Source organism: Rattus norvegicus, chromosome 7 (genome assembly GCF_036323735.1).
Source record: "Rattus norvegicus strain BN/NHsdMcwi chromosome 7, GRCr8, whole genome shotgun sequence".
Classification (NCBI taxonomy): Eukaryota; Metazoa; Chordata; class Mammalia; order Rodentia; family Muridae; genus Rattus; species Rattus norvegicus.
Window position 1 is genome coordinate 1,238,800 of NC_086025.1, and position 24,733 is coordinate 1,263,532.

Sequence of the window (24,733 nt, forward strand, 5' to 3'; positions counted from 1 at the left end):
ATTTTTTTTTTTTTTTTTGGAGCCCTATCTTGTATTTGTTGGTAAAATAGCATCGCGTTAGCAGGGGCGCAGGTGACCCTGAACGAACATGGAATATTTATTGCAGATCTTTCTTTTTTTTTTTTTTTTTTTTTTTTTTTTTCTTTTTTTTTTTTTTTTTCTTTTTTTTCGGGGCTGGGGACCGAACCCAGGGCCTTGCGCTCGCTAGGCAATATTGCAGATCTTTCTATTCTGAGCCTCCTGTATATACTTTGCAAGCTTTAAAAATACATGCCTATAAGAAGACAGACAACCCTAAACTCTATCCCAAACACCAAACTCTCCACTTCCTCCCAAATAAAACACATCTTTTCTAACTAGCCATTTAAGACTTTGGAATAGTCCACTTGACTGAAAGGGGAAGAACGTCTGTAAATTCCCCCTTAATTCGATCTTGATTCTTATTATAATTCAGTAGAAAACCCCTAGCGTTTTGGTTTTTACTTTAGCGCAGATGACCGACTCACTTAAAACAGTCCTTTTGGGTTTCCCTTCTTATCCAAACTTCCCTTTCCTCTTGTCCGGAGTCCAGTGGCTCCGCCCCGCCCGCCCCGCTCGCCCCGCCCCGTGCCCGCCCGCGCAGGCGCGGACTGGTCGCTCTCTGCCGAGTGGCGGGAAAGTCTGCGACCCCGCACCTCACGGCCACTGGCCCTGCGAGCCTTCAGAGGACTCATGGATAGTGGGTGAGTGTGTCGGAAGGACCCAGGATCGACACGAACATCCCCGAGGTGGCGGGCCGGCGATGGGGCGAGCGGCGGGACAGAGAGCGGCCGCCGTCCCGCCGCGCAGTTGAAGGGCGGGGGCGGGGCTCCCGGCGCGTACGCGAGTTCTGACCCAGCTCCCGGGCGAGCGTGGGGAAGACCAGCTGGGTCCTTGCGGGTCTCAGCACATCCTAAGCCTGGGGTAGGGAAGGGACCGTGAGACCAGGATCTTCGAATTCCGAGAGCAGAGCAGAAGCCTCCCGGGAATTCCCATGCAGTCCAGACTCGAAGACACAGCGGTCTGGAGGTCGTCAGGAGGGGGATTCACAGGCCTTGGGGTTTTCATAGGCTGGATTCAATCCTCTTGCCTAAGGAAGACACAACCTCTGGGGATGTCAGCTAGGACAAGAGCAATTAGTTAGCCTTCTTTCTTGGAGTGTCATTTCTTTGTCTTTGATGGCTGTCACTAGAACCTTGTTTTTTTTGGGGGGGGAGGGGGATGAAGCTCGTGGTTTTATATTTAGTTTGAAACCCCATTTCGGTCGCTTAAAGTTTTGCTTACTCAGGTGGGTGCTTTGCGTTCCTGACATTTTTCTCATCCAGTTTGATTTCCAACTTCAGGGAAAGGATGTGTTTGCTCCGCGTTTTTTCGTACCTCAAGATACCTGAACTCCCTCTGCTGGAGAGTTCTTGTCACTTTGGTACTGTTGCCCTCCAAGCTGGTCACCCCGCAGCCGAGAAGCCTCAGCAGGTTGGGTTGCTTGTTTCCAGCCTGAGGATTTGAATGAAGTCCTAGGAGCCCACATGGTGGAAGGAGAGAACTGAATCCTACACTTTGATATTTGAACGGGAACACATACAGAGATGAATCATTAAGTAAAAGGACAGGGCCTCAGTATTAGTCCTGGCTGGGCTGGGATTGTCTGTGTAGACCAGACTAGCTTCAGACTCAAAGATGTCGTTCACTAGGCTCTGCCTCCCTGGTACTGGCCACTCGCTCTTTTGTGTTCCTGAAGTATTGTACCTTTGCTTATACCAGTGCCAAAGTTTATTGAGCACGCTAATAATGTCGCATGCAAGCTGGAGAGGTGGTTCAGTGGTTAAGAGCACTGACTGCTCTTCCAGAGGTCCCCAGTTCAAATCCCAGCAACCACATGGAGGCTCACAACATCTGTAATGAGATCCGATGCCCTCTTCTGGTCTGTCTGAAGACAGCTACAGTGTACTCATACATAGTTAATAAAACTTAAAAAAGAAAATAATGTAGCGTGCGTGGCACTCAGTGCCAAGAGCTGAGAGTGGAGTTGGAATTCCAGTCCTTGAGGACTGGTGGAAAACATGTAACTGTAACTTCTGCAGCTACAGAAGACACTGAATCCTTCCTAGCTCTTCCACTCTGCTCACTGGCATGCGTCCTGATGCCTCCACATTTGTAGCTTTAGCCTCCCTTCCCTACGGTGCAGACTTGTCTACTTCAGTCTAGGGAATAGCATTTATTAAGCACCTACATTACCCCTGGGATGAAGGAGTTGTTGATATTTTAAGTGCTGCTGCCAGCTGCCATTTTTCTCTTCTCTCTTACCATAGTGAGGATTGAACCAAAGGTCCCCTACACCAAGCTCCGACACTGTTCTAGTTTCCCTTCCCTGCCTCAAAGGTAAAGAGTGAATATCTCCAACTCCTCTCCATTTTGAGAACAACGTGCCCTGGGCTCCCATGCTGGGGTTTCAGATGTGCCCCACATACAGTGCAGGCAGTAATGGCACTGGGACCCAGGGATTCCTTCATCCTTGGCAAGCTGGCTGAACTCTCTCCCCATCTTCATTCCCATATCACAGGAGCATTTTCAGAACACTTGCCTGAGCCCCCCTTCCTGGAAATCGTTAACTGTGCCTCACAAACTAAGGCTAGTGAAGGGAGTCAGCTGTCTTAAACAATCCGCTTCACTGTTGTATACAGAAAAGTTAAATGCCGTGAGGTAGAAGTCTGCATGGCATAGGAAAAGGAGGTGGCTTCTGTGTCGGTAAGTCAGAACTGTCAAAGTCCATAACTTAAACGTAGGTGGGAGAATGGCAGTAGTTTGACCATCAGAAGATCATTGAGACCATATTGAGGGCACACATGGAGTTTTTTGTTTTTAACTGAGAAAGGATCTCTGTAGCCCAGGCTGGTCTCTACCATGCTGTGTGGTTTTTCTCATAGCGAGAATTGAACCAAAGACCCACCACACCAAGCCCCAACACTATGTTCTAGTTCCGGGGGTTCCACTCCCATAACCACCTACACTGGGTGGTGGTGGGGCACATCTGAAACCCCAGCACTGGGAGCCCAGGGCAGGTTGTTCTCACTAAGGATCCCTTGAACATATGATCCTCCTGCCTCCACCACCCGAACCCTGATTACAGGTGTGCAGTGCCCTGCCCAGCTTAAAGCTAGAGCTTTGTACAGTGGTGTATATCAATGGAGTGCACATGAGGGAGGTACAGTGGTGTGTGTCAATGGAGTGCACATGAGGGAGGTACAGTGGTGTGTGTCAATGGAGTGCACATGAGGGAGGTACAGTGGTGTGTGTTAATGGAGTGCACATGAGGGAGGTTCAGTGGTGTGTGTTAATGGAGTGCACATGAGGGAGGTACAGTGGTGTGTGTTAATGGAGTGCACATGAGGGAGGTACAGTGGTGTGTGTTAATGGAGTGCACATGAGGGAGGTACAGTGGTGTGTGTTAATGGAGGAGTGCACATGAGGGAGGTACAGTGGTGTGTGTTAATGGAGTGCACATGAGGGAGGTACAGTGGTGTGTGTTAATGAAGTGCACATGAGGGAGGTTCAGTGGTGTGTGTTAATGGAGTGCACATGAGGGAGGTACAGTGGTGTGTGTTAATGGAGGAGTGCACATGAGGGAGGTTCAGTGGTGTGTGTTAATGGAGTGCACATGAGGGAGGTACAGTGGTGTGTGTTAATGGAGTGCACATGAGGGAGGTTCAGTGGTGTGTGTTAATGGAGGAGTGCACATGAGGGAGGTACAGTGGTGTGTGTTAATGGAGGAGTGCACATGAGGGAGGTACAGTGGTGTGTGTTAATGGAGTGCACATGAGGGAGGTACAGTGGTGTGTGTTAATGGAGGAGTGCACATGAGGGAGGTTCAGTGGTGTGTGTTAATGGAGTGCACATGAGGGAGGTACAGTGGTGTGTGTTAATGGAGTGCACATGAGGGAGGTACAGTGGTGTGTGTTAATGGAGGAGTGCACATGAGGGAGGTTCAGTGGTGTGTGTTAATGGAGGAGTGCACATGAGGGAGGTTCAGTGGTGTGTGTTAATGGAGTGCACATGAGGGAGGTACAGTGGTGTGTGTTAATGGAGGAGTGCACATGAGGGAGGTACAGTGGTGTGTGTTAATGGAGGAGTGCACATGAGGGAGGTTCAGTGGTGTGTGTTAATGGAGTGCACATGAGGGAGGTACAGTGGTGTGTGTCAATGGAGTGCACATGAGGGAGGTACAGTGGTGTGTGTTAATGGAGGAGTGCACATGAGGGAGGTACAGTGGTGTGTGTTAATGGAGTGCACATGAGGGAGGTTCAGTGGTGTGTGTTAATGGAGGAGTGCACATGAGGGAGGTTCAGTGGTGTGTGTTAATGGAGGAGTGCACATGAGGGAGGTTCAGTGGTGTGTGTTAATGGAGTGCACATGAGGGAGGTTCAGTGGTGTGTGTTAATGGAGTGCACATGAGGGAGGTACAGTGGTGTGTGTTAATGGAGGAGTGCACATGAGGGAGGTACAGTGGTGTGTGTTAATGGAGGAGTGCACATGAGGGAGGTACAGTGGTGTGTGTCAATGGAGGAGTGCACATGAGGGAGGTTCAGTGGTGTGTGTTAATGGAGGAGTGCACATGAGGGAGGTACAGTGGTGTGTGTTAATGGAGGAGTGCACATGAGGGAGGTACAGTGGTGTGTGTTAATGGAGGAGTGCACATGAGGGAGGTTCAGTGGTGTGTGTTAATGGAGGAGTGCACATGAGGGAGGTTCAGTGGTGTGTGTTAATGGAGGAGTGCACATGAGGGAGGTACAGTGGTGTGTGTCAATGGAGTGCACATGAGGGAGGTTCAGTGGTGTGTGTTAATGGATTGCACATGAGGGAGGTACAGTGGTGTGTGTTAATGGAGTGCACATGAGGGAGGTACAGTGGTGTGTGTTAATGGAGGAGTGCACATGAGGGAGGTACAGTGGTGTGTGTTAATGAAGTGCACATGAGGGAGGTACAGTGGTGTGTGTTAATGGAGTGCACATGAGGGAGGTACAGTGGTGTGTGTTAATGGAGGAGTGCACATGAGGGAGGTTCAGTGGTGTGTGTTAATGGAGGAGTGCACATGAGGGAGGTACAGTGGTGTGTGTTAATGGAGTGCACATGAGGGAGGTTCAGTGGTGTGTGTCAATGGAGTGCACATGAGGGAGGTACAGTGGTGTGTGTCAATGGAGTGCACATGAGGGAGGTTCAGTGGTGTGTGTTAATGGAGGAGTGCACATGAGGGAGGTACAGTGGTGTGTGTCAATGGAGGAGTGCACATGAGGGAGGTACAGTGGTGTGTGTCAATGGAGGAGTGCACATGAGGGAGGTACAGTGGTGTGTGTCAATGGAGTGCACATGAGGGAGGTTCAGTGGTGTGTGTTAATGGAGTGCACATGAGGGAGGTACAGTGGTGTGTGTTAATGGAGGAGTGCACATGAGGGAGGTACAGTGGTGTGTGTCAATGGAGTGCACATGAGGGAGGTTCAGTGGTGTGTGTTAATGGAGTGCACATGAGGGAGGTACAGTGGTGTGTGTTAATGGAGGAGTGCACATGAGGGAGGTACAGTGGTGTGTGTTAATGGAGGAGTGCACATGAGGGAGGTACAGTGGTGTGTGTTAATGGAGTGCACATGAGGGAGGTTCAGTGGTGTGTGTTAATGGAGGAGTGCACATGAGGGAGGTACAGTGGTGTGTGTTAATGGAGGAGTGCACATGAGGGAGGTTCAGTGGTGTGTGTTAATGGAGTGCACATGAGGGAGGTACAGTGGTGTGTGTCAATGGAGGAGTGCACATGAGGGAGGTTCAGTGGTGTGTGTCAATGGAGGAGTGCACATGAGGGAGGTACAGTGGTGTGTGTTAATGGAGTGCACATGAGGGAGGTTCAGTGGTGTGTGTTAATGGAGGAGTGCACATGAGGGAGGTACAGTGGTGTGTGTTAATGGAGTGCACATGAGGGAGGTACAGTGGTGTGTGTTAATGGAGTGCACATGAGGGAGGTACAGTGGTGTGTGTTAATGGAGTGCACATGAGGGAGGTACAGTGGTGTGTGTCAATGGAGTGCACATGAGGGAGGTACAGTGGTGTGTGTTAATGGAGGAGTGCACATGAGGGAGGTTCAGTGGTGTGTGTTAATGGAGTGCACATGAGGGAGGTTCAGTGGTGTGTGTTAATGAAGTGCACATGAGGGAGGTTCAGTGGTGTGTGTTAATGGAGGAGTGCACATGAGGGAGGTACAGTGGTGTGTGTTAATGGAGTGCACATGAGGGAGGTACAGTGGTGTGTGTTAATGAAGTGCACATGAGGGAGGTTCAGTGGTGTGTGTTAATGGAGGAGTGCACATGAGGGAGGTACAGTGGTGTGTGTTAATGGAGTGCACATGAGGGAGGTACAGTGGTGTGTGTCAATGGAGTGCACATGAGGGAGGTTCAGTGGTGTGTGTTAATGGGGGAGTGCACATGAGGGAGGTACAGTGGTGTATATCAATGGAGTGCACATGAGGGAGGTACAGTGGTGTGTGTTAATGGAGGAGTGCACATGAGGGAGGTACAGTGGTGTGTGTCAATGGAGTGCACATGAGGGAGGTTCAGTGGTGTGTGTCAATGGAGTGCACATGAGGGAGGTAGATTAGCCGTCTTTCAGTGTCACTTGGGATTCCCCAGGAGCCAGACACTCAGATGGAGTCGGGTACAAGGGGCAAGAGCAGATTGCTTGTGCTAGGTTAAGAGGGAACAGGATTGGGGCTGGGGATTTAGCTCAGTGGTAGAGCGCTTACCTAGGAAGCGCAAGGCCCTGGGTTCGGTCCCCAGCTCCAAAAAAAGAAAAAAGAAAAAAAAAAAAAAAGGAACAGGATTGGAGGCGGAAAGAACTTGGCCTGAAAGGCAGCCACTAATGGAAACTCTGGAGAGAGGATTGCTTGGTAGAGAAAGCTGGGGGACTGCCTGGGAGGAGCAGGCTGATGATGTGAATCCTAGCCGCTGTTGGCTGCATTTGCTTGCTCTGCTTTTACTTATTTTTTTTTAAATATTTTATTTATTTATTATATATTATGATTACACTGTTGCTATCTTCAGACACACCAGAAGAGGGCATCAGACTCATTTCAGATGGTTGTGAGCCACCATGTGGTTGCTGGGATTTGAACTCAGGACCTTGGGAAGAGCAGTCGGTACTCTTAACCACTGAGCCATCTCTCCAGCCCTGCTTTTACTTATTTATGTGTGTGTAAATATGCACTAGATTGAACAAGGTGCTTTGCCCATGCTAGACAAGCACTCTGCTGCTGAACTGTATCCCCAGTCTCTTTTTCTTCTGTATCTATCTCTGTCAATCTACCTACCTACCTATGTATTTATTTTGTGGTACTGGGATCAAACACAGACTTAGGCATGTTAGATAAGCAACTTACAAATGAGCTACAGCACAAAGTTTACTTTCTTTTGTTTTTTAGAGACTTTATTTTTAATTTCATGTATACACGTGTATTTGTGCAGTTGCCTATGGAGACGCTTGATCTCCTGTGAGATCATGTGTCTGGGACTCGAACCTTGGTCCTCCGGAAGAACAGCCAGCTCTCCTAACTGTAGAGCCATCTCTCCAACCCTAGCATAAATGTTCTTGAAAAGAAATCTGAGCAGACTTTTCCATGACTGCCACAGGACCCTTTCTTTTCCAGAGTCATAAACTGAGGTTGGTTTAGTAAAGGATGGATTGGTCTGCACCATGTGCTGAAGCCAGGATTTGGACACCATCTTCTGACTTCACATACACTGTATCTCCCGTATGAAAGCTTCTGAATTCAGTGCACTCAAAAACATAAGGCAGTGGTTGTAGAGAAAGAGAACTGTCCTGGGCACGCTGACGTAAGACAGCCCAGATGTTGGAGAGAGAATAACTTGTCTACACTGCTCAGGCTTCCCATCCCTGACCTGGTCAGGGAAAAGCTCATGGACGAATGGTGTGTGGACTGCATCTCAAAGTTCACATAGGCTTGGAACTTTGGGAGGCCTGCAAGATGGAGGGAATAGACCATGTGCAGTTCAACGTGGTGAAACACGAATGCTTTTGTTCCTAAGTGAAGGTCTTAACATCCAGAGAGAGCAAACAGTCTGAATCTGAGTGATGTGGTTGTGTATGCATGCAGTATTTACTGTCTAGGAGAGATAAGCCAGACAGACTGAATAAACAGGTTTTAGTTAACTGAATGAAAAGAAAAGTAAAATGTTCTTGCCTCCAAATTCTAAAGCAAAGAAGGAAAAAAGGAGGGTAAACTCCTAAATTTTCTGTCCCCGCCATCCACCCTGTTTTCTTACATTTATGACAACTTTGAGGAGTTAGTTCTCACCTTGCAGTCTGAGGCAGAGTCTTTCTTGTTTACACTGCTGCATTGCTTGTTCAAGGCATGGCTGCCCCTTCCGAACAGCCACTACCATTGTCTTGCCTTTTGTGTGCATCCTTGGGATCTGAACTCAGGTCTTTCAGCTTCTGCGGAAAGTGTTTTTACCTACTGTGCCATTTAGCTAGCCTTCTCTTTGTCTGTTGCTGTCAAAACATTTGGTAGAGGAGAAGGAGAAGCAACAATTCCAGCAGATAAGGCGGGAGGTTATATAAGAAGAGCTGTTCCTAATCCCTTGCAGTTGTTTTGAATGGAGAGGCAGCGTAAAGGAAAAAGTAGGTCAGAGACTGCAGTCAGGAGTCCCACAGCCTGGAACTGGGGGAAAGGAGCTTCCAATAGGAATTTCACCCTTCATGGTAACCCATGATTAAAAGCACACTCAGACCAAGGCATGGTGGAGCACACCTTAATTGCAGGAGGAGGACCTTTGTGAGTTTCAGGCCAGCCTGGTCTATATACCGAGTTCTAGGACAGCCAGGAGTACATAGAATAACTTTGTCTCAAAGTGGGGGAAAACATAAATAAACACATAGAGTTTCTGTTTATTTTTTTAATGTGATGATGCAAACACAAACAAACACTTGGTGTTGAACGTGCTCTTCAACTGAGACAGCTCTTTGGCAAAAGATAGGAAAGGCCTGGCTCTGTTACAGATGGGCGTGGGCATGCACATGCACACGGAAGCACACATAATACACCAGTGGTCTCCCTGGAGAAGCTGAATGTCTTTGAGGAGAGTCGGATTGCATGTACAGAAGCGACCTCACCAGAGACCTGGTCTCTGAGAATGGGCTGAGAGAAAAGGCTCCTTCACAGCCCTGTCATTCAGTGAGCATTTCACTGGCTCCTCCTATGGCTGGGCTTTGTTTGCAGCTCGGAAGTAGGCTGGTGGTGGGGGTGGCGGAGGGATAGTAGGATGGCAGGCAATGTGAAGAAGTAGACCGGTTATGTAAGTAAAACTTAAGTGCAGGGAGATAGCATCAACTGGTACACCTTGGGCTCTCCAGAGGCTCATTCTCTGTTTCCCATAGAGGTGGAGTCCGGGCTTAAAGCTAGGGACCACAGCCAGAAAAGGTCTTTTTATAGAGGATGCTCCCAACAGGTGCAGCTGAAGGGGGACAAGATTGATGAATATTCCTGATCTTCCACAGACGTGGGTAAAGACACAGTGTGTGTGTGTGTGTGTGTATGGTTCTAGGGTTCTAGTCACTTAGGATCTTAGGATTCTGGGTTTGTGGCATTCAGTGAGGGCACAGGGATCTGGATAATTGGGGAAGTACTCCATAAGACGAAACCGCCACTTCTTGGACAGAGGCAGGGAGTTCACTTCCGTTGCTGCCTTTACTTCATGTTCTGTCAGAGCCAACGAAAACTGAAATTACTGGATGGCAGGGAAAGAACTTTCTTTACAAATGTCAGTGCCTCAGAAGCCAAGGAGATCCTAGCGGGTGTCAAGTCCTACAGAACGGTCTGAGGAGACAGCTCATCAATGAAACACAAGCATATGGGTTCAAGCCCCAGCACTCCTGTGCACAAACCAGGCTTGTGGTCTGTGGTTGCAATCCCCTTGCTGAGGAGGCAGACACAGGAAGATCCTAGGGCTCAGCGTGCACCACTTCAGTCCCAATGGGAGCTCTTGTTTCAAAACGAGGTTGGAGGTGCCTGAGGAATGATATCTGAGATTGACTCCTGACCTTCACACACACACACACACACACACACACACACACACACACACACAGAGGTATGCACAGAGGCGGGGGAGAGGGAGGCACACATTTATACTTGTGGACCCTCAGCTCCTACATTTATAAATCTTATGTATAATCACTGTGTACCTGGACTGGGATTTTTTTTTCCTTTGGGAGGGAAGGGAACATGTGCAGATCAGGACAGCTAGCCAGAGTCAGTTCTGTTCTACCATGTGGGTTCTGTGGCTAGTGCTTGGGTCATCAGCCTCAGCGGCAAGCTTCCTTCCTTCCTCAAGCAGTAGCCCAAAGCTAGCACTCCTAACTCCTGTGGCATGTCTGGACTAGGGCTGTCTGAGGAAGCTCTAGAAGATGGAGGATTCTGTCTAACCCCTCCCAAGGCTGCAGAGGTCTCTGAGGTGAACATCTCAGCATTGATCCCCGTTCTCCTGGGTTGTCTTAACTCTGAAACATGTTTCTGTGGTTTCAGGATCTGGCTATAGTATAGGCTGGGCCTTAGTTCATAAAGCAGAGTTTCTTTGGTTTCTAGTCAGCTGGGCTGGCGGATGCAGCTCAGTGGTAGCACATGTGCACCATGCACAGGAGCCTCCGTGGGTTTGATTCCCGTGCACCACAGTTGATTAGCTTAAAAAACGTTTTCCTTGGGCCTGGGAACAGCACTTTTAGTTCTGACCAAAACAAAGCAGATAAGGGTCTTGTCCAGAATATTCCTGAGTGTGAGGCCCCAGCCTGTTTATTTTCCTTACCATGGAATCCCTCTTCCTAGTCCCATAGGCCTCACCGTTTCCATCTGCCATCTCCCTCGTCTGTTCTGCTGGTAGGGCCTCTGGTGTATGGACTTGTACATGATGAACTGTGAACTTCTAGCCACTTGTAGCGCCCTTGGGTACTTGGAAGGAGGCACTTACCACAAGGAGCCGGACTGCTTGGGTGAGTACTCGTTTGAGGAATCAGGAGAAAAAACCTCACCAAATTGAGATCTGGTGAATTCCTCCGGCTGTGGGTTCGAACAGCACATGGGCCCGGGCAGCTTCCTTGGGGTTCAAGGTTAGTGTTTTATTCTGTCTCTAAAGAGAGTGTGAAGGATTTGATCCGATACCTGAGGCATGAGGACGAGACTCGAGATGTGCGGCAGCAGCTGGGAGCCGCGCAGATCCTGCAGAGTGATCTCCTGCCAATCCTCACCCAGCACCGCCAGGACAAGCCTCTCTTTGATGCTGTGATCAGGTTCACTCCTCAGCCTTTTGACTTCTTTTTTTTTTTTTTTTTCTTTTTTTTTCTATTTTTTTTTCTATTTTTCGGAGCTGGGGACCAAACCCAGGGCCTTGCGCTTGCTAGGCAAGCGCTCTACCACTGAGCTAAATCCCCAAACCAGCCTTTTGACTTCTACCACATGTGGCATCTGTGTCGGCAGGGAAACCTAACCACTCTTGCTTGCCTCCCCAGGCTGATGGTAAATTTGACTCAGCCAGCCTTGCTCTGTTTTGGCAGCGTGCCTAAGGACCCCACTGTACGACACCATTTTCTGCAGGTTCTAACCTACCTGCAGGCCTACAAAGAGGTAAGAAGCCTTCCTCCAGAGGTATTGGGTCTGCGTTTGGAGAGGAAAGGAAGAGAAGGTAGGCACTGTCTGTGGGCTGTTTCCTGTTCTGCAGGCCTTTGCCAGTGAAAAGGCATTTGGAGTCCTCAGCGAAACCTTGTATGAGCTACTGCAGCTGGTGAGTGAGTGAGTACACATCCCACGGGCCAGCTAGTACTTCTACCTCCTCTGGGCAGCGAAGGTCCTCAGCCCTTAGAGATACAGCAGCCTATGCTGTGGAGTCTAGCTACCTTGGGACTACTTTACTCCCACCCTCATGCCCACCCCAGCCTTCTCTCTCTGCTTCCATGTATGTATATACTTCCTGTCCGTCAGGCACCTCAGAGGGCCCAAGTGCTGTTGGAGCCTCAGGAACTGGCTATGCATGATTGTGAGCTGCTGCGAACTGTGGGTCTCTGCAAGAGCCCTAAGTGCTCTTCACCACTGATCCTTTCTCCAGCTCCCCTCCCTCACTTCCTCCCTTCCTTCTCCCCCCCCCCTTTTTTTTAAGATTGAGTCTCATGTAGCCCAGGCTAGCTTTATGTTTAAGTTCACTGTGTAGCTAAACATGGTCTTGAACTCATGCCTCTTCCTCCTGAATACTGGGATTATAGCTACACACTGTCATGCTCCAGGTGATGCTGCATCTCATCCATGTCCGTGGCCCTGCCCCATAGCACTGGGGATTGAGGCCAGACTGGGATGCATGCTAAACAAGTACTCTACGGCTTGAGCGCATCTCTAGCTTCTTCTTGTTGTAGTTGCTTGTTTTTGAGGCAGAGTCTTGCTATATTGCAGAATGACCTTGAACTCTCTCTGTGGTCTAGGCAGGCTCTGAACTCTTTGAAGTCCTTCTGCCTCAGTCTCCTGAGGAGCTGGGGTCGCTGGCCTATGCCACTAGGCTTGGCTCACTCTACTTGGCTTCTTTTTTTTTTTTTTTTTTTTTTTTTGACGCTCACTTTGTAGCCCCAAACTAGCCTGGAACTAAGAGATTGTCCCCCTGCTTCTACCTCCAGAGAGCTGGGATTAAAGACTTGTGCCGGGGTTGGGGATTTAGCTTAGTGGTAGAGCGCTTACCTAGAAAGCGCAAGGCCCTGGGTTCGGTCCCCAGCTCCGAAAAAAAGAACCAAAAAAAAAAAAAAAAAAGACTTGTGCCACCATGCCTGCTTTTATCTCTATTTTTAGAAATTTACCTAATTTTGTGTGTTTGTGTGTGTGTGTGTGTGTGTGTGTGTGTGTGTGTGTGTGTGTGTGTGTGTGTGTCTGTACATGTGCACATCTAGACACCTGTTGGGTTGCATGTGCTGGGGTCTAAACTCCAGTCACCACGATTCTGTTGAGAGCATTGTTAACCACTGAGCCACCTCTCCAGATAACTTTTCCTTCTTTTTAGTCTCAGTTCTCAGGGCTCCGTCTTTTCTCCTTTTGCCCAGGGCTGGGAGGATCGGCAAGAAGAAGACAACTTGCTGATTGAACGGATCCTTCTGTTGGTCAGAAATATTCTCCATGTCCCAGCCAACCTTGAGCAGGAGAAGGTGAAGAGGGTTAGGGTGAACTCCCCTCTCCTAGACTTTTTCATGAGTCTGGGGACTAGCCTCAGCCACAGGGTAAGTTGGGGACTGTGGCATCTGTCCTGCATGGAGCTGAGTGTGTCCTCCCTCCTCCCCGCCGCCTGCTCAGAGGATCGATGACGATGCCAGCATTCATGACCGGCTTCTGTGGGCAATTCACCTCAGTGGCATGGACGACTTGCTCCTCTTCCTGTCCAGCTCATCCGCTGAGCAGCAGTGGAGCCTCCATGTGCTGGAGATCATCTCCCTCATGTTCCGAGACCAGGTGAGTCCTTTCACTAGTCTCCCAGACCTGAGGAGCCCTGGTAGTGATGGGGCGTCACTTGAGAGCAAGTGATGGGTACGTGCCCTGGCTGTCTTTCACCTGAGGCCCATCGACAGTTCTCAGTGTTTGTGTTTTCCTTTCCAAGTAGGAGTGAACTAAAGGCTAAAAAATGACATCCCGGCTGACCCTTCCCTCTTTATTCCAAATCCAGAAGCCTGAGCAGCTGGCAGGAGTAGGGCAGGGACGCTTGGCTCAGGAGCGAAGCACAGATTTGGCAGAATTGGAAGTGCTGCGCCAACGGGAGGTGGCCGAGAAGAGAGCCCGAGCCCTGCAGCGAGGAAACAGGTGGGTGGCAGGCTGCTCTGCGGTGGACTGACTCGCAGCAGCAAACACCGGATACTGAGCCCAGCCTGAGGCTGGGTAATATTTTAAAACTAACTCTCCCTGAGCTGCTGCTGATGAAAGAGAATGACCTAATACTTTGAGAGAATCGAGGAGTCATTTTGGAACTTTTTTTTTTTTTACTTGAAGGCACTCTCGATTTGGGGGCTCCTATGTTGTCCAGGGGTTGAAATCTATTGGGGAGAGGGATGTCGTCTTTCACAAAGGCCTTCACAACGTGAGTACACATCCGTTTGTGCCAGAAACTGGAACAGCAGGACCCGAGAAGGGTGGCCCTCTCCAGAGTTAAAGTTGCTCTGTTTCTGACTCGGAACATAGATGAGGACACATGTACCGACCTTATCATGTCCACTGATAGCCTCGCCGCTGCCAGAGGCAGACATCCTGCTGGGCATCTTCTCTAAGAAAATTCCAGAACAGTGGCTCTAGAAAGAACTGCAAGGCTTGGGGGTAGCCACGACTTACTCTAATGCCTCCATCCACACTCTCAGCTCCAGAACTACAGCTCAGATCTAGGAAAGCAGCCCCGGAGGGTGCCTAAGCGTCGTCAGGCTGCCCAGGAGCTGTCTGTCCATCGCCGCTCTGTCCTGAATGTGAGGCTCTTCCTCAGAGACTTCTGCTCTGAGTTCCTGGAGAACTGTTACAACCCACTCATGGGTGCAGTCAAGGTGAGAGGACACCTAGGCAGTTAGGAGTAGAGAGATGCTAGCCAGAGCAATGGTAGAGCCAATGAAAAGCAACCTGCCCAGGGGACACTGACTTTGCAGTGTGGACTACACAGTGAGTGGGACCCCAGACAGAGTAAAGATTCTGAGGAGTGGGTTATTATTAGCAAGACTGAAAAAAGTTCTTGGTGGGACTGGGGAGCTCGTTCAGCGTTGACACTTGGTGGGACTGGGGAGCTCGTTCAGCGTTGACGCTTGGTGGGACTGGGGAGCTCGTTCAGCGTTGACACTTGGTGGGACTGGGGAGCTCGTTCAGCGTTGACACTTGGTGGGACTGGGGAGCTCGTTCAGCGTTGACGCTTGGTGGGACTGGGGAGCTAGTTCAGCATTGAGGCTTGGTGGGACTGGGGAGCTCGTTCAGCGTTGACGCTTGGTGGGACTGGGGAGCTAGTTCAGCATTGAGGCTTGGTGGGACTGGGGAGCTCGTTCAGCGTTGACACTTGGTGGGACTGGGGAGCTAGTTCAGCATTGAGGCTTGGTGGGACTGGGGAGCTCGTTCAGCGTTGACGCTTGGTGGGACTGGGGAGCTCGTTCAGCGTTGACGCTTGGTGGGACTGGGGAGCTCGTTCAGCGTTGACACTTGGTGGGACTGGGGAGCTCGTTCAGCGTTGACGCTTGGTGGGACTGGGGAGCTCGTTCAGCGTTGACACTTGGTGGGACTGGGGAGCTAGTTCAGCGTTGACGCTTGGTGGGACTGGGGAGCTCGTTCAGCGTTGACACTTGGTGGGACTGGGGAGCTCGTTCAGCGTTGACACTTGGTGGGACTGGGGAGCTCGTTCAGCATTGAGGCTTGGTGGGACTGGGGAGCTCATTCAGCGTTGACACTTGGTGGGACTGGGGAGCTCGTTCAGCGTTGACACTTGGTGGGACTGGGGTTGACGCTTCCTGCAGAGTTTGATTCCATGCCCAGGTCAGTTTCCACAAAGTTGCCTGTGACTATAGCTTCAAATCTAATTCCTTCTGGCCTCCAGAGACATCCACACCCACGTGTGCAGACCCACACAGAGACACATACATGTTAATTAAAAATAAAGTGAGTCTTTTTTTTTTTTTTTTGGTTCTTTTTTTCGGAGCTGGGGACCGAACCCAGGGCCTTGTGCTTCCTAGGTAAGCGCTCTACCGCTGAGCTAAATCCCCAGCCCCGTGAGTCTTTTTTAATAAGGAAATAAAGACTGTGGGACAAATTCCCCAGAGAAAAGGGAGGGGAATATGAACAGACCTGAGGAGAGCTAGAGGAGACTGGGAACTGTGGATTCTAGAAAATACTGTATTGTCCAGGGCCCAACCCCTCATCACAGGCAAGAAAGGCCGGAAGGGACATGGGGGTGTCTTTCATTAGGATCACCTGCTTCGGGAGAAAGCTCAGCAACATGATGAGACGTACTACATGTGGGCGATGGCTTTCTTTATGGCCTTCAACCGAGCTGCTGCCTTCCGCCCTGGCTTTGTCTCTGAGACCCTCAGTATCCGGACCTTTCACTTTGTGGAGCAGAACCTCACCAACTACTATGAGATGATGCTGACAGACCGCAAGGAGGCCGCCTCCTGGGCACGCAGGTGAGGGGGACAGACGTTGTGGGGTTGCAGAGGGAACCTTGGCCAAGTCTGCATACCAGACTGAACGCTGGATGATATTTTCCTTGTTCATGTTGAGGTGGTCAGGCTAGAGTGGGGACTGGTGGGGTTCTTCTCACTTTGGAGGTACCATTGAGGGGAGGTGCTGACAGTTCCGTTTGACAGAGCCTTTGGTTGCTCCCATTTTATCCTTTGCCCTCCACTTGGCAGGATGCACCTGGCTCTGAAGGCCTATCAGGAGCTGCTGGCCACAGTGAATGAGATGGACATGTGCCCAGACGACGCTGTCAGGGAGAGCAGTCGCATCATCAAAAGTGAGGCCTGGCCTGGACGCAGATCCCAGGCTGCCTTTCCATTTCTTGTTAGAATCTCCTTCTTCCAAGTTCTAACGTCATCTCTCCTTTTCTAGCCCTTCATTTCTTTCTTGTTCCCACCCCCTAGACAACATTTTCTACATGATGGAGTACCGAGAACTATTTCTGGCACTCTTTCGAAAATTCGATGAGAGATACCATCCACGTTCATTCCTTTGTGACCTGGTGGAGACCACTCACCTCTTCCTCAAAATGTTGGAGCGCTTCTGTCGGAGCCGAGGGAACCTGATGGTGCAGGTACAGGGCAGACCCAGGGTGTGGGCAGCTGTAGGGAAGGGAGACGGTGGAAGACATGCCAAGTCTGCCATGTGTCCATAGGTACAGCTACGCGTGCTCACACAGCCTCACACACAATAGGCGCACACAGAACTCACACGTAAGAGTAAACCAGGCTAGTCCTGAACCAGTTACAGTTACAGTACACTCAAGCAACTCAAGTCAGTCTCCAGGTCACTAAACTGAGACTGTGCCCAAAACTGTAGTAGATGAAAAGACAAAGACGGAAAGCTAAGGAAAGACCTCCAAGGGTGGCTGGAGAGATGGCTCAGCGGTTAAGAGCACTGACCGCTCTTCCAGAGGTCCTGAGTTCAATTCCCAGTGACCACATGGTGGCTCACAACCATCTGTAATCAGGTCTGGTGCCCTCTTCTGGTGTGTCTGAAGACAGCTACAGTGTACTTATATATAATAAATAAAATCTTAAAAATTTTATCTTAGAGATACAAGATTCTGCTTTGCAAAAACACGTTTGTTTTTTATATGGGGCTAGCAAGAGAGCTTAGTAGGTAATGGCATTTACTTTTGTCTGGTGACCTGAGTCAGAGCCCCAGGACTACTCACTTAGTGGAAGGAGAGAACCAGTTTTCCCATGCTGTCCTCCTCTGGCTCCCATTTGTCTGCCTCCTTGGGAAGCAGAGGCAGGAGTGTCTCTCAGTTTGAGGCCAGCCTGGTCTACTCAGTGAATTTTAGGACAGCCTGGGCTACATGGTGATATTCTGTCTCAGCCACATCCCACCCCAGAAAAGTCAAGTAAAATGGACAGACGGATGGGGAATTCATGAGGATGCTCAAGGACGTTATCACACACATCAAAGGCTAACTCTTACTTCAAGAAATAAGCATTCTGTATTTATCCGCATCATAGCTTTTACCCACTGTAATGGCATCTTCTCCTGACTTTTCTGTTTTTCCTGGAGGGCAAGAAAATACAGTGCCCATGGCTGCTCCCCGTCCTCCTGCTCACTCTCCACTAACACTGTTCAGAGACTTTGTGGCTCTGCTGCCTTTACCATACAGTGCTTTCCCACAGAACAAAAGAAAGAAGAGAAAAAAGAAAAAGAAGGCCCAGGAGCAGGGTGTTGCTTTCTCACGTAGCCCTGAGGAGCTGCAGGCCATGTGGTCAGCGCTGGCAGAGCGGCTGCTGCAGTGCGCCCAGGTAGGTGGTTTTGTTCTTTTCAGGACAGGACTCTTGTAGATAGTCCAGATTTCCTCCCGCTCTGCTCCCATGGCCGTGTCTGTCTGTAGGAACCTGAGCTCAGTGTGGACTCCATCATTCCCTTTGATGCGGCCTCAGAGGTGCCAGTGGAGGAGCAGCGGGTAGAAGCTATGGTGAGGATCCAAGACTGCCTTGTGGCTGGCCAGGCCCCGCAAGCCTTGGCCCTTCTGCGGTCTGCCCGGTAAGAATGCTGTGTACCAACCCTCCTGGGCTCTGAGGGAATGAGGAGGCCTTCACTGGAGTCCAGGATTGTTAGAGCTCAGAAGAGAAGAGTCTGACCAGAAGCTGTGGGTCTCTGTAAGCAACACTCACTCTTCGTAAACTCTGATCACTAGTTGGGAGTATTTTGTTTTTGAGAATTGTCAGAAAACACAGTTTACTAAAAGAAGAAAGAAGTACAGTTCTATTAGCTAACGTTAACCATGGTTCAGATGTTGACGAGTGGCCCTTTAGTGTCTGTTCCGTGTAGAGATACCACGTGTTTGCTTACAGACATGGGATATGGCATTCCTCACGTGAGGGTTATTTTTACTTCTCTGTAGATGTAGGTCAGACTTATTTTCTGTGTCTGAGCATTTTGCCTGAATATGTGTGCATGCACCATATGTCCTCCTGTTTGCCTGTGGAGACCAGAAGAGGATTTCAGATTCTTTGTACCTGGGGTTCCAGGCAGTTGTGTGCTACCTGTGGGAAGTGAGACTGAGCCCAGGTCTTCTGCAAGAGCCAAGGGCCTTGTGAGAAGAACTTCCTTAGCTTGTCTCATCTCTGAGGTAGTGGCTTACACTCCCTTTTCAGTTGACAAAGGAACTAATGTTTCATTCTAGTCTGAACTGCAACTTCAGTTTCCTGTGATTAAAACCTTTTCTGTGTATCTCCAGGGAAGTGTGGCCTGAAGGAAATGTGTTTGGCTCTCCAGTCATTTCCCCAGGGGAAGAAATGCAGTTGCTAAAACAAATCCTCTCTGCAACCCTTCCCCGTGAGTCTCCATTCTTTCCCATCTCTCTTCCCCAGCATGCTGCACACCAGCATAGCAGAAACCCAGCAATCCTCACTCTTTGTATAGGGCAGCAGGAGCCAGTAGAAGGAGATGCAGAGGAGGAAGATGAAGAGGAGGAGGAGGAGGAAGAGGAGGAGTTACAGGTGGTCCAGGTGTCAGAGAAGGAGTTTAAGTTTTTGGACTACTTGAAACGGTACAGGCTGAGAGGATTGGCTGGGCACCTGTGAGGATGAGCAGTCTGTCCAATGCTGAATAGTTTCCCTCCATGTCTTGGTGCAGCTTTGCATGCTCAACCATTGTGCGAGCCTATGTGCTTCTCCTGCGGAGCTACCGGCAGAACAGCGCTCACACCAACCACTGCATCGCCAAGATGCTGCACCGGCTGGCCCATGACCTGGGGATGGAAGCCCTGCTTTTCCAGCTCTCCCTGTTCTGCCTCTTCAACCAGCTACTCAGTGACCCAGCCGCTGCAGCCTACAAAGTGAGGGGCTGCCAGGGAGGGTGCACAGTGGGGGCAGGGGACTGCCAAGGAGGATGCATGGTGAGTTGTGGGTGATTCTTAAGAGGAAGGAAGGATAAGTAAGGCCTTAGAGCAGAGGTGAGGACACTGGAGAGGTCAGCAGGCAGGTTGAGGGAGCTGCATGGGGGATAGAAGTGATGCAGTGAGCCAGGTAGAGGCAAACTGGGAATGTTAAGGTCTGAATTTACTTGAGCTGAGGTGCCATGGTAGCTTTTCTTTCCTACAGGAGCTAGTGACTTTTGCCAAATACATCCTCGGCAAGTTCTTTGCGTTGGCTGCAGTGAACCAGAAAGCATTTGTGGAGCTGCTGTTCTGGAAGAACACCTCGGTGGTTCGGGAAATGACCCAGGGATATGGCTCCCTTGACAGTGGGTAAGCTCAGGGCTAGGGACCGATGGGGACAAGGAAGATGGTGTAGTCACAGGGTCATTTACAGAACATTTGGCCTAGTGTTTCTTTTCCTTTCTGAGGCAAGGGAGTAAGCTCATGAAGTGAAATGCTTCTCCTGAGGTTACCCAAAACAGGAACGGGACTGGGCCTAAGTCTGCTACCTTTAGTTTCCTTCTCTGTCACCAGCCTTCACAGAGTGGCCCCTGATGACAGTGGGCTAGGTTCCACAGTTTCTATGTGCTTTCTTAAAATGTGCTCAAGGCCAAGCTGTGTGTTACTATATCTGTGATCCTAGCACTTAGGAGACACACAGTAAGGTCAGAGTTAAAGGTCCACCAGACTCCAAAGCAAAGATAAGGCCACCCTCTCTCTCTCTCTCTCTCTCTCTCTCTCTCTCTCTCTCTCTGTCTCTCTCTCTCTCTCTCTCTCTCTCTCTCTCCCCCTCCTTCCCTCCCTCCTCTCTCTCTCTCTCTCTCTCTGTCTCTCTGTCTCTCTGTCTCTCTCCCTCCTTCCCTCCCTCCTCTCTCTCTCTCTCTCTCTGTCTCTCTGTCTCTCTCTCTCTCCCTCCTTCCCTCCCTCCTCTCTCTCTCTGTCTCTCTCTCTCTCTCCCTCCTCCCCTCCCTCCTCTCTGTCTCTCTCTCTGTGTCTTTCTCTCTCTGTCTCTGTCACACACACACACACACACACACAATCTTCCCTCTGGTCTCTCCTCTCTCCTACACTGCTCTTTTTCCCATTTTACTTAGTCCTTGGACTGTCAGGTTCTAGGCCAAGATCAAAAATCTCCTGGTTTGAGCTCTGAAGTTCTTCGGGGGAGGGTAAAGGAAGAGACATATTTTAGGTCTCCATTGAGTTACCCTTTCCACCCTTGGGTCTGACATGACAGAGAGTGCTTTGGCTTGTCTTTTTAAACCAGTGATCTCCTTACACCTGTTCTTCTTTCACTGTTCAGGTCTTGCAGCCACAGAGCCCCTGTGTGGAGCTCTGAGGAAGAGGCCCAGCTTCAAGAACTATACCTCGCCCACAAGGATGTAGAAGGTGTGAGGCTTTGAGATCTCAAGATTGTGCAAGGAGGGCAGTCTGGGCCCAGACTCCTCCTGACTGCCCCGTTCCCTCTCCACCTCAGGTCAGGATGTAGTGGAGACCATCTTGGCACACCTGAAAGCTGTCCCTCGGACACGCAAGCAGGTCATCCACCATCTGGTACGCATGGGCCTGGCCGACAGTGTCAAGGACTTCCAGAGGTAGAGGCCTAGGCTCTGGGGGGAGCTAGGGTAAGGAGACCTTACTTGCTCCAGACCTCCCCTGGCACTGACCCCTGTCTGAATAGGAAAGGGACCCAGATTGTCTTGTGGACAGAGGATCAGGAGCTGGAGTTACAGCGGCTCTTTGAGGAGTTCCAGGATTCCGATGGTGAGTGAGGTTTCAGGCCATGTGGCGAGTGCCGGGCTGCCCTGGCTCCTCACTTGCCACCTTCTGCTCACATGCTGCATTTGTGTCCCTTAGGGTTAGCCAAGTTAGCCTCTGCTTTCCATTGCTCCTTCCCAGTTGCTCTGGAGTATCCAAAATCTCTCTGCAGATGTTCTTGGTCATATCATGAAGAATATCACAGCCAAACGTTCACGGGCTCGAGTAGTGGACAAACTGTTGGCCCTGGGACTCGTGTCCGAGCGCAGGCAACTGCACAAGAAACGGAGGAAGAAGCTGGCGCCCTCTTGCATGGTACCCATCTTATCCTGGCTCTTCCAGCCGGGGCCTCACCCCACAAAGCACTGCAGGGCTCCTCCTGCCGCAGGCTGTTCAGACTGGGCCCCTCTGTAGCTGCACAGAACCCCCAGGCCATTTTCTTATTCCTGTGTCTGCAATGAACCTCAGCAGAATGGGGAAGAGTCCCAGAGAGATGCTTGGCAGGAAGATCCAGAAGAAGAAGAGGAAAAAGAAGGCTTGCCAGAGAGTGAGGGTGAGGAGAACGAGGAAGACTTGTTAGCAGGACAGGTCCAGGGCAGCTCATCTCTTTCTGCTGAAAACCTCCGTCAGAGCCTTTGTCAGGACGGTGAGGACTTGGGTTGGGAGAGTGATGTCAGAGGTGGAGGGTTAGGAAGGGAGGGGCCAAGTATGAATTTCTCCTCTTCGCCCAGGCCTCTCTGCTCCCCTCCTGTGGCTCCAGAGCTCCCTGATTCGCGCAGCAGATGACCGAGAAGAGGATGGTAAGTACAGTGAACACTGAGTGGCCTGGGCCTGGCATGATCCAGAGCAGTCCCTCTGCCACATTGTCACCATGTGCTTGCTGCCGGCCCTGACTGCACCATTTTGCAGGCTGCTCCCAGGCCATCCCTCTGGTGCCTCTGACGGAAGAAAATGAGGAAGCAATGGAGAACAAACAGTTTCAGCATCTGCTACGTAAGCTAGGAATCCGGGCCCCCTGCTCAGGACAGGCAAGTATCAGAGCGGGCGGTGTCAGCCTCAGAGCACACTGTGCTATTGCCCCGATCCTCCCTACTGCCTTGTCTTTGCCTCCCAAGATTCCCACACATTGGGTCTCTTGCTCTAGTCTCTCCGCTCTGTCGCCTCCCCTTCCCTCAATCGTGTTCCACATCTCCCTCATCTCCGCGCTGCCCCTTGTCTGTCTATTGATTCAGTGCTTCTTTGTGTCACATGCAGCCTCCAGGAGGCATGTCTATCTCTGCATGGCCATCCACTCACACCTGCTCTACACCACGGCCATCCTGAGTCAGCTTGGCACTTCCTCAGAGAGACAGTCTTACTGCCTGTGGGAATGTCGTGAAGTGGGAATAGTTGCTCCCCTGCCCCTCCCAGTAGCACTATAGCATCTTGCTTCCCCCATTGGTTCTGAGCATGGGTCTTCCAGGATCCTTTCCTGTATTCGTTGCTAACAGCTGTATTTACAGTGAATGCTACCTGGTGTAGCAATGAGGTAGATGCTGGGTGTGTATTATGAGGAGCACGTCACATGGACGAGTCTTTGGATCATTCCCAATAAAGGGTCATGTTTACTCAATGAACAATAGAGCAGAAGAATGTCCAGCGAGGCCAGCCGGGCCTCACTGGCAGTTATCTCACCTGTTGTGCTCCTGTAGGAAACCTTCTGGCGAATTCCAGCCAAACTGAGCTCCACCCAGCTTCGGAGAGTGGCTGCTTCTCTGAGTGAGCAAGAAAACAAGGAGGAAAGAGAGGAGGAGCCAGAGCCGAATCCAGGAGTCCCTGGAGAGCAGAGTCCCAGTGAGGAGCACCAAGTGAGAGCCCCGAGAGCCCTTTTGTCAGCTCGTAAAAGGAAAGCAGGCCTGGTGTTTCCAAAAGGTAAAGTGCCATGGTCACCTCTTAATGACTTAACTGTGTGCCACTGTGTGGCGAGAGGGCTGGGAGGTGTTGGAGACAGTGCAGGTCAGTTCCCTAACTGTGTGTCTTACATCACTGCAGAGGAGGCCACTGGGGAGGAAGAATGGAAATCGGTGCCTAAGAAGCAGCAACTGCTGGACAGCGACGAAGAGGACACCGACGACGAGAGGGGAGGGCAAGGTAGGAAGGACTCCGTCTTCAGTGGAGACCCTGGCATTTGTCTCATCCTTTTCCGTACTTAAGCTTCCCATTTCTGTCTCCTACCTGTCTGTCATTCCCATAGCAGCAGTGTCGGGAACCCTGAGAATCCACAAGAAGAAACGGTTTCTGGTTGAGGATGAAGATGAGGATTACTGAAGCCTTTGACAGATGCCAGTTGGAAGGCACAGAAGCTATTTCACCTTGCCTGCATTCAAAGCAATCTCCTCTAGGAGTTTTAGGCACCAGTGAGAAGAGCAGGGAGATGCTAAGGTGGCCGGGACTCCTCTCTGGGCTGTCTTCACACAGGGAGCTTCATACCACATGACACGTGTGTTCATACCATCCTCACCAGGTACTGGACTCATTTTCTCTCAGTGGTTGAACCCAGGACACATGATTGTGCCCGTTACTGCAGTTGGGTAGAGTTGGGATACACTACTCTCAAGCTGACAAGCATCCTTGATTTGTGTTTCTTATTAAACGTGTAAAATTAACAATTGCTGATCTCAAAGGGACCAACCAGTCTTCTGTTGTGTCTCTGGAACAGAAGAAGGTTAAGTGCTCGCTTCGGCAGCACATATACTAAAATTGGACCAATACAGAGAAGATGAGCATGGCCCCTGCACAAGGACGACACACAAATTCATGACACGTTCCATATTTAAAAAAAAAAAAAAAAGAGGGGGCTGGGGATTTAGCTCAGTGGTAGAGCGCTTGGCTAGGAAGCGCAAGGCCCTGGGTTCAGTCCCCAGCTCCGAAAAAAAGAACCAAAAAAAAAAAAAAGAGGAAAGTTAAAAGACATTTCCTGAACTGAGCGTGGTAGCATGACCTTCTACTCCCAGAATGTGGAAGAGAGAAGCAAGAGGATTGATTTCCTGAGGGGGAGGGGAAAGAGTGACATACCCTCTGCCTGGGCCAATAAATGTAATAAAAAAAATCAGCCTGACAATAAATGTGATTTTAAAAAGAGAGACTTCTCTTTTGTCTTCTTCTCCAGTAGATACAGTGGTAATGTCACAGTGGTGAGGTCACATGACGATGCTCTATCTTGCTGACCACGGGGCATGTGCCTGTTGTGAAAGGAAAATTATACAAATTTAAGGTTTAAAAATATAAAACTAAAAGAGTAAGCCCCAAAAGCCACAGACTCAGGGCTA

General features: G+C 50.2%; 1 protein-coding gene and 1 non-coding gene across 14 annotated transcripts; both read left to right on the forward strand.

The window, feature by feature from the left end:
- Positions 1 to 588: 588 nt before the first annotated feature.
- Timeless (timeless circadian regulator) lies at positions 589 to 24,545 on the forward strand. Of its 13 annotated transcripts, none has more exons than XM_039079948.2 (29): positions 589 to 722; positions 10,892 to 11,055; positions 11,199 to 11,352; positions 11,572 to 11,686; positions 11,781 to 11,843; positions 13,138 to 13,239; positions 13,385 to 13,540; positions 13,752 to 13,885; positions 14,072 to 14,159; positions 14,434 to 14,610; positions 16,007 to 16,224; positions 16,453 to 16,556; positions 16,684 to 16,853; positions 17,926 to 18,051; positions 18,141 to 18,292; positions 18,990 to 19,087; positions 19,175 to 19,301; positions 19,388 to 19,589; positions 19,855 to 20,000; positions 20,971 to 21,056; positions 21,145 to 21,262; positions 21,349 to 21,431; positions 21,598 to 21,740; positions 21,894 to 22,071; positions 22,157 to 22,225; positions 22,335 to 22,453; positions 23,117 to 23,336; positions 23,457 to 23,555; positions 23,659 to 24,545. In XM_039079948.2, the coding sequence occupies exons 2-29, from the start codon at positions 10,959 to 10,961 to the stop codon at positions 23,730 to 23,732; spliced, it is 3,618 nt and encodes a 1,205-aa protein (XP_038935876.1). In that variant the 5' UTR covers positions 589 to 722; positions 10,892 to 10,958; the 3' UTR covers positions 23,733 to 24,545. The 13 variants fall into 13 exon arrangements, with proteins under 13 accessions (XP_038935876.1, XP_038935878.1, XP_038935882.1 ...); XM_039079950.2 differs by having other exon boundaries at positions 624 to 722; positions 23,662 to 24,545; NM_031340.2 differs by having other exon boundaries at positions 651 to 722; positions 10,947 to 11,055; positions 23,659 to 24,544.
- LOC120093897 (U6 spliceosomal RNA) lies at positions 24,135 to 24,241 on the forward strand. The gene has a single exon (XR_005487616.1). It is a non-coding gene; the product is annotated as a U6 spliceosomal RNA (small nuclear RNA).
- Positions 24,546 to 24,733: the final 188 nt, after the last annotated feature.

Bases quoted from the DNA above. Each gene is read 5' to 3' on its own strand.
- Timeless (XM_039079948.2), top strand. From the start codon at position 10,959: ATGGACTTGTACATGATGAACTGTGAACTTCTAGCCACTTGTAGCGCC. The intron at 11,844-13,137 runs GTGAGTGAGTGA...CCTTTTGCCCAG, and splicing joins TGTATGAGCTACTGCAGCTG to GGCTGGGAGGATCGGCAAGA. The intron at 21,741-21,893 runs GTACCCATCTTA...AATGAACCTCAG, and splicing joins AGCTGGCGCCCTCTTGCATG to CAGAATGGGGAAGAGTCCCA.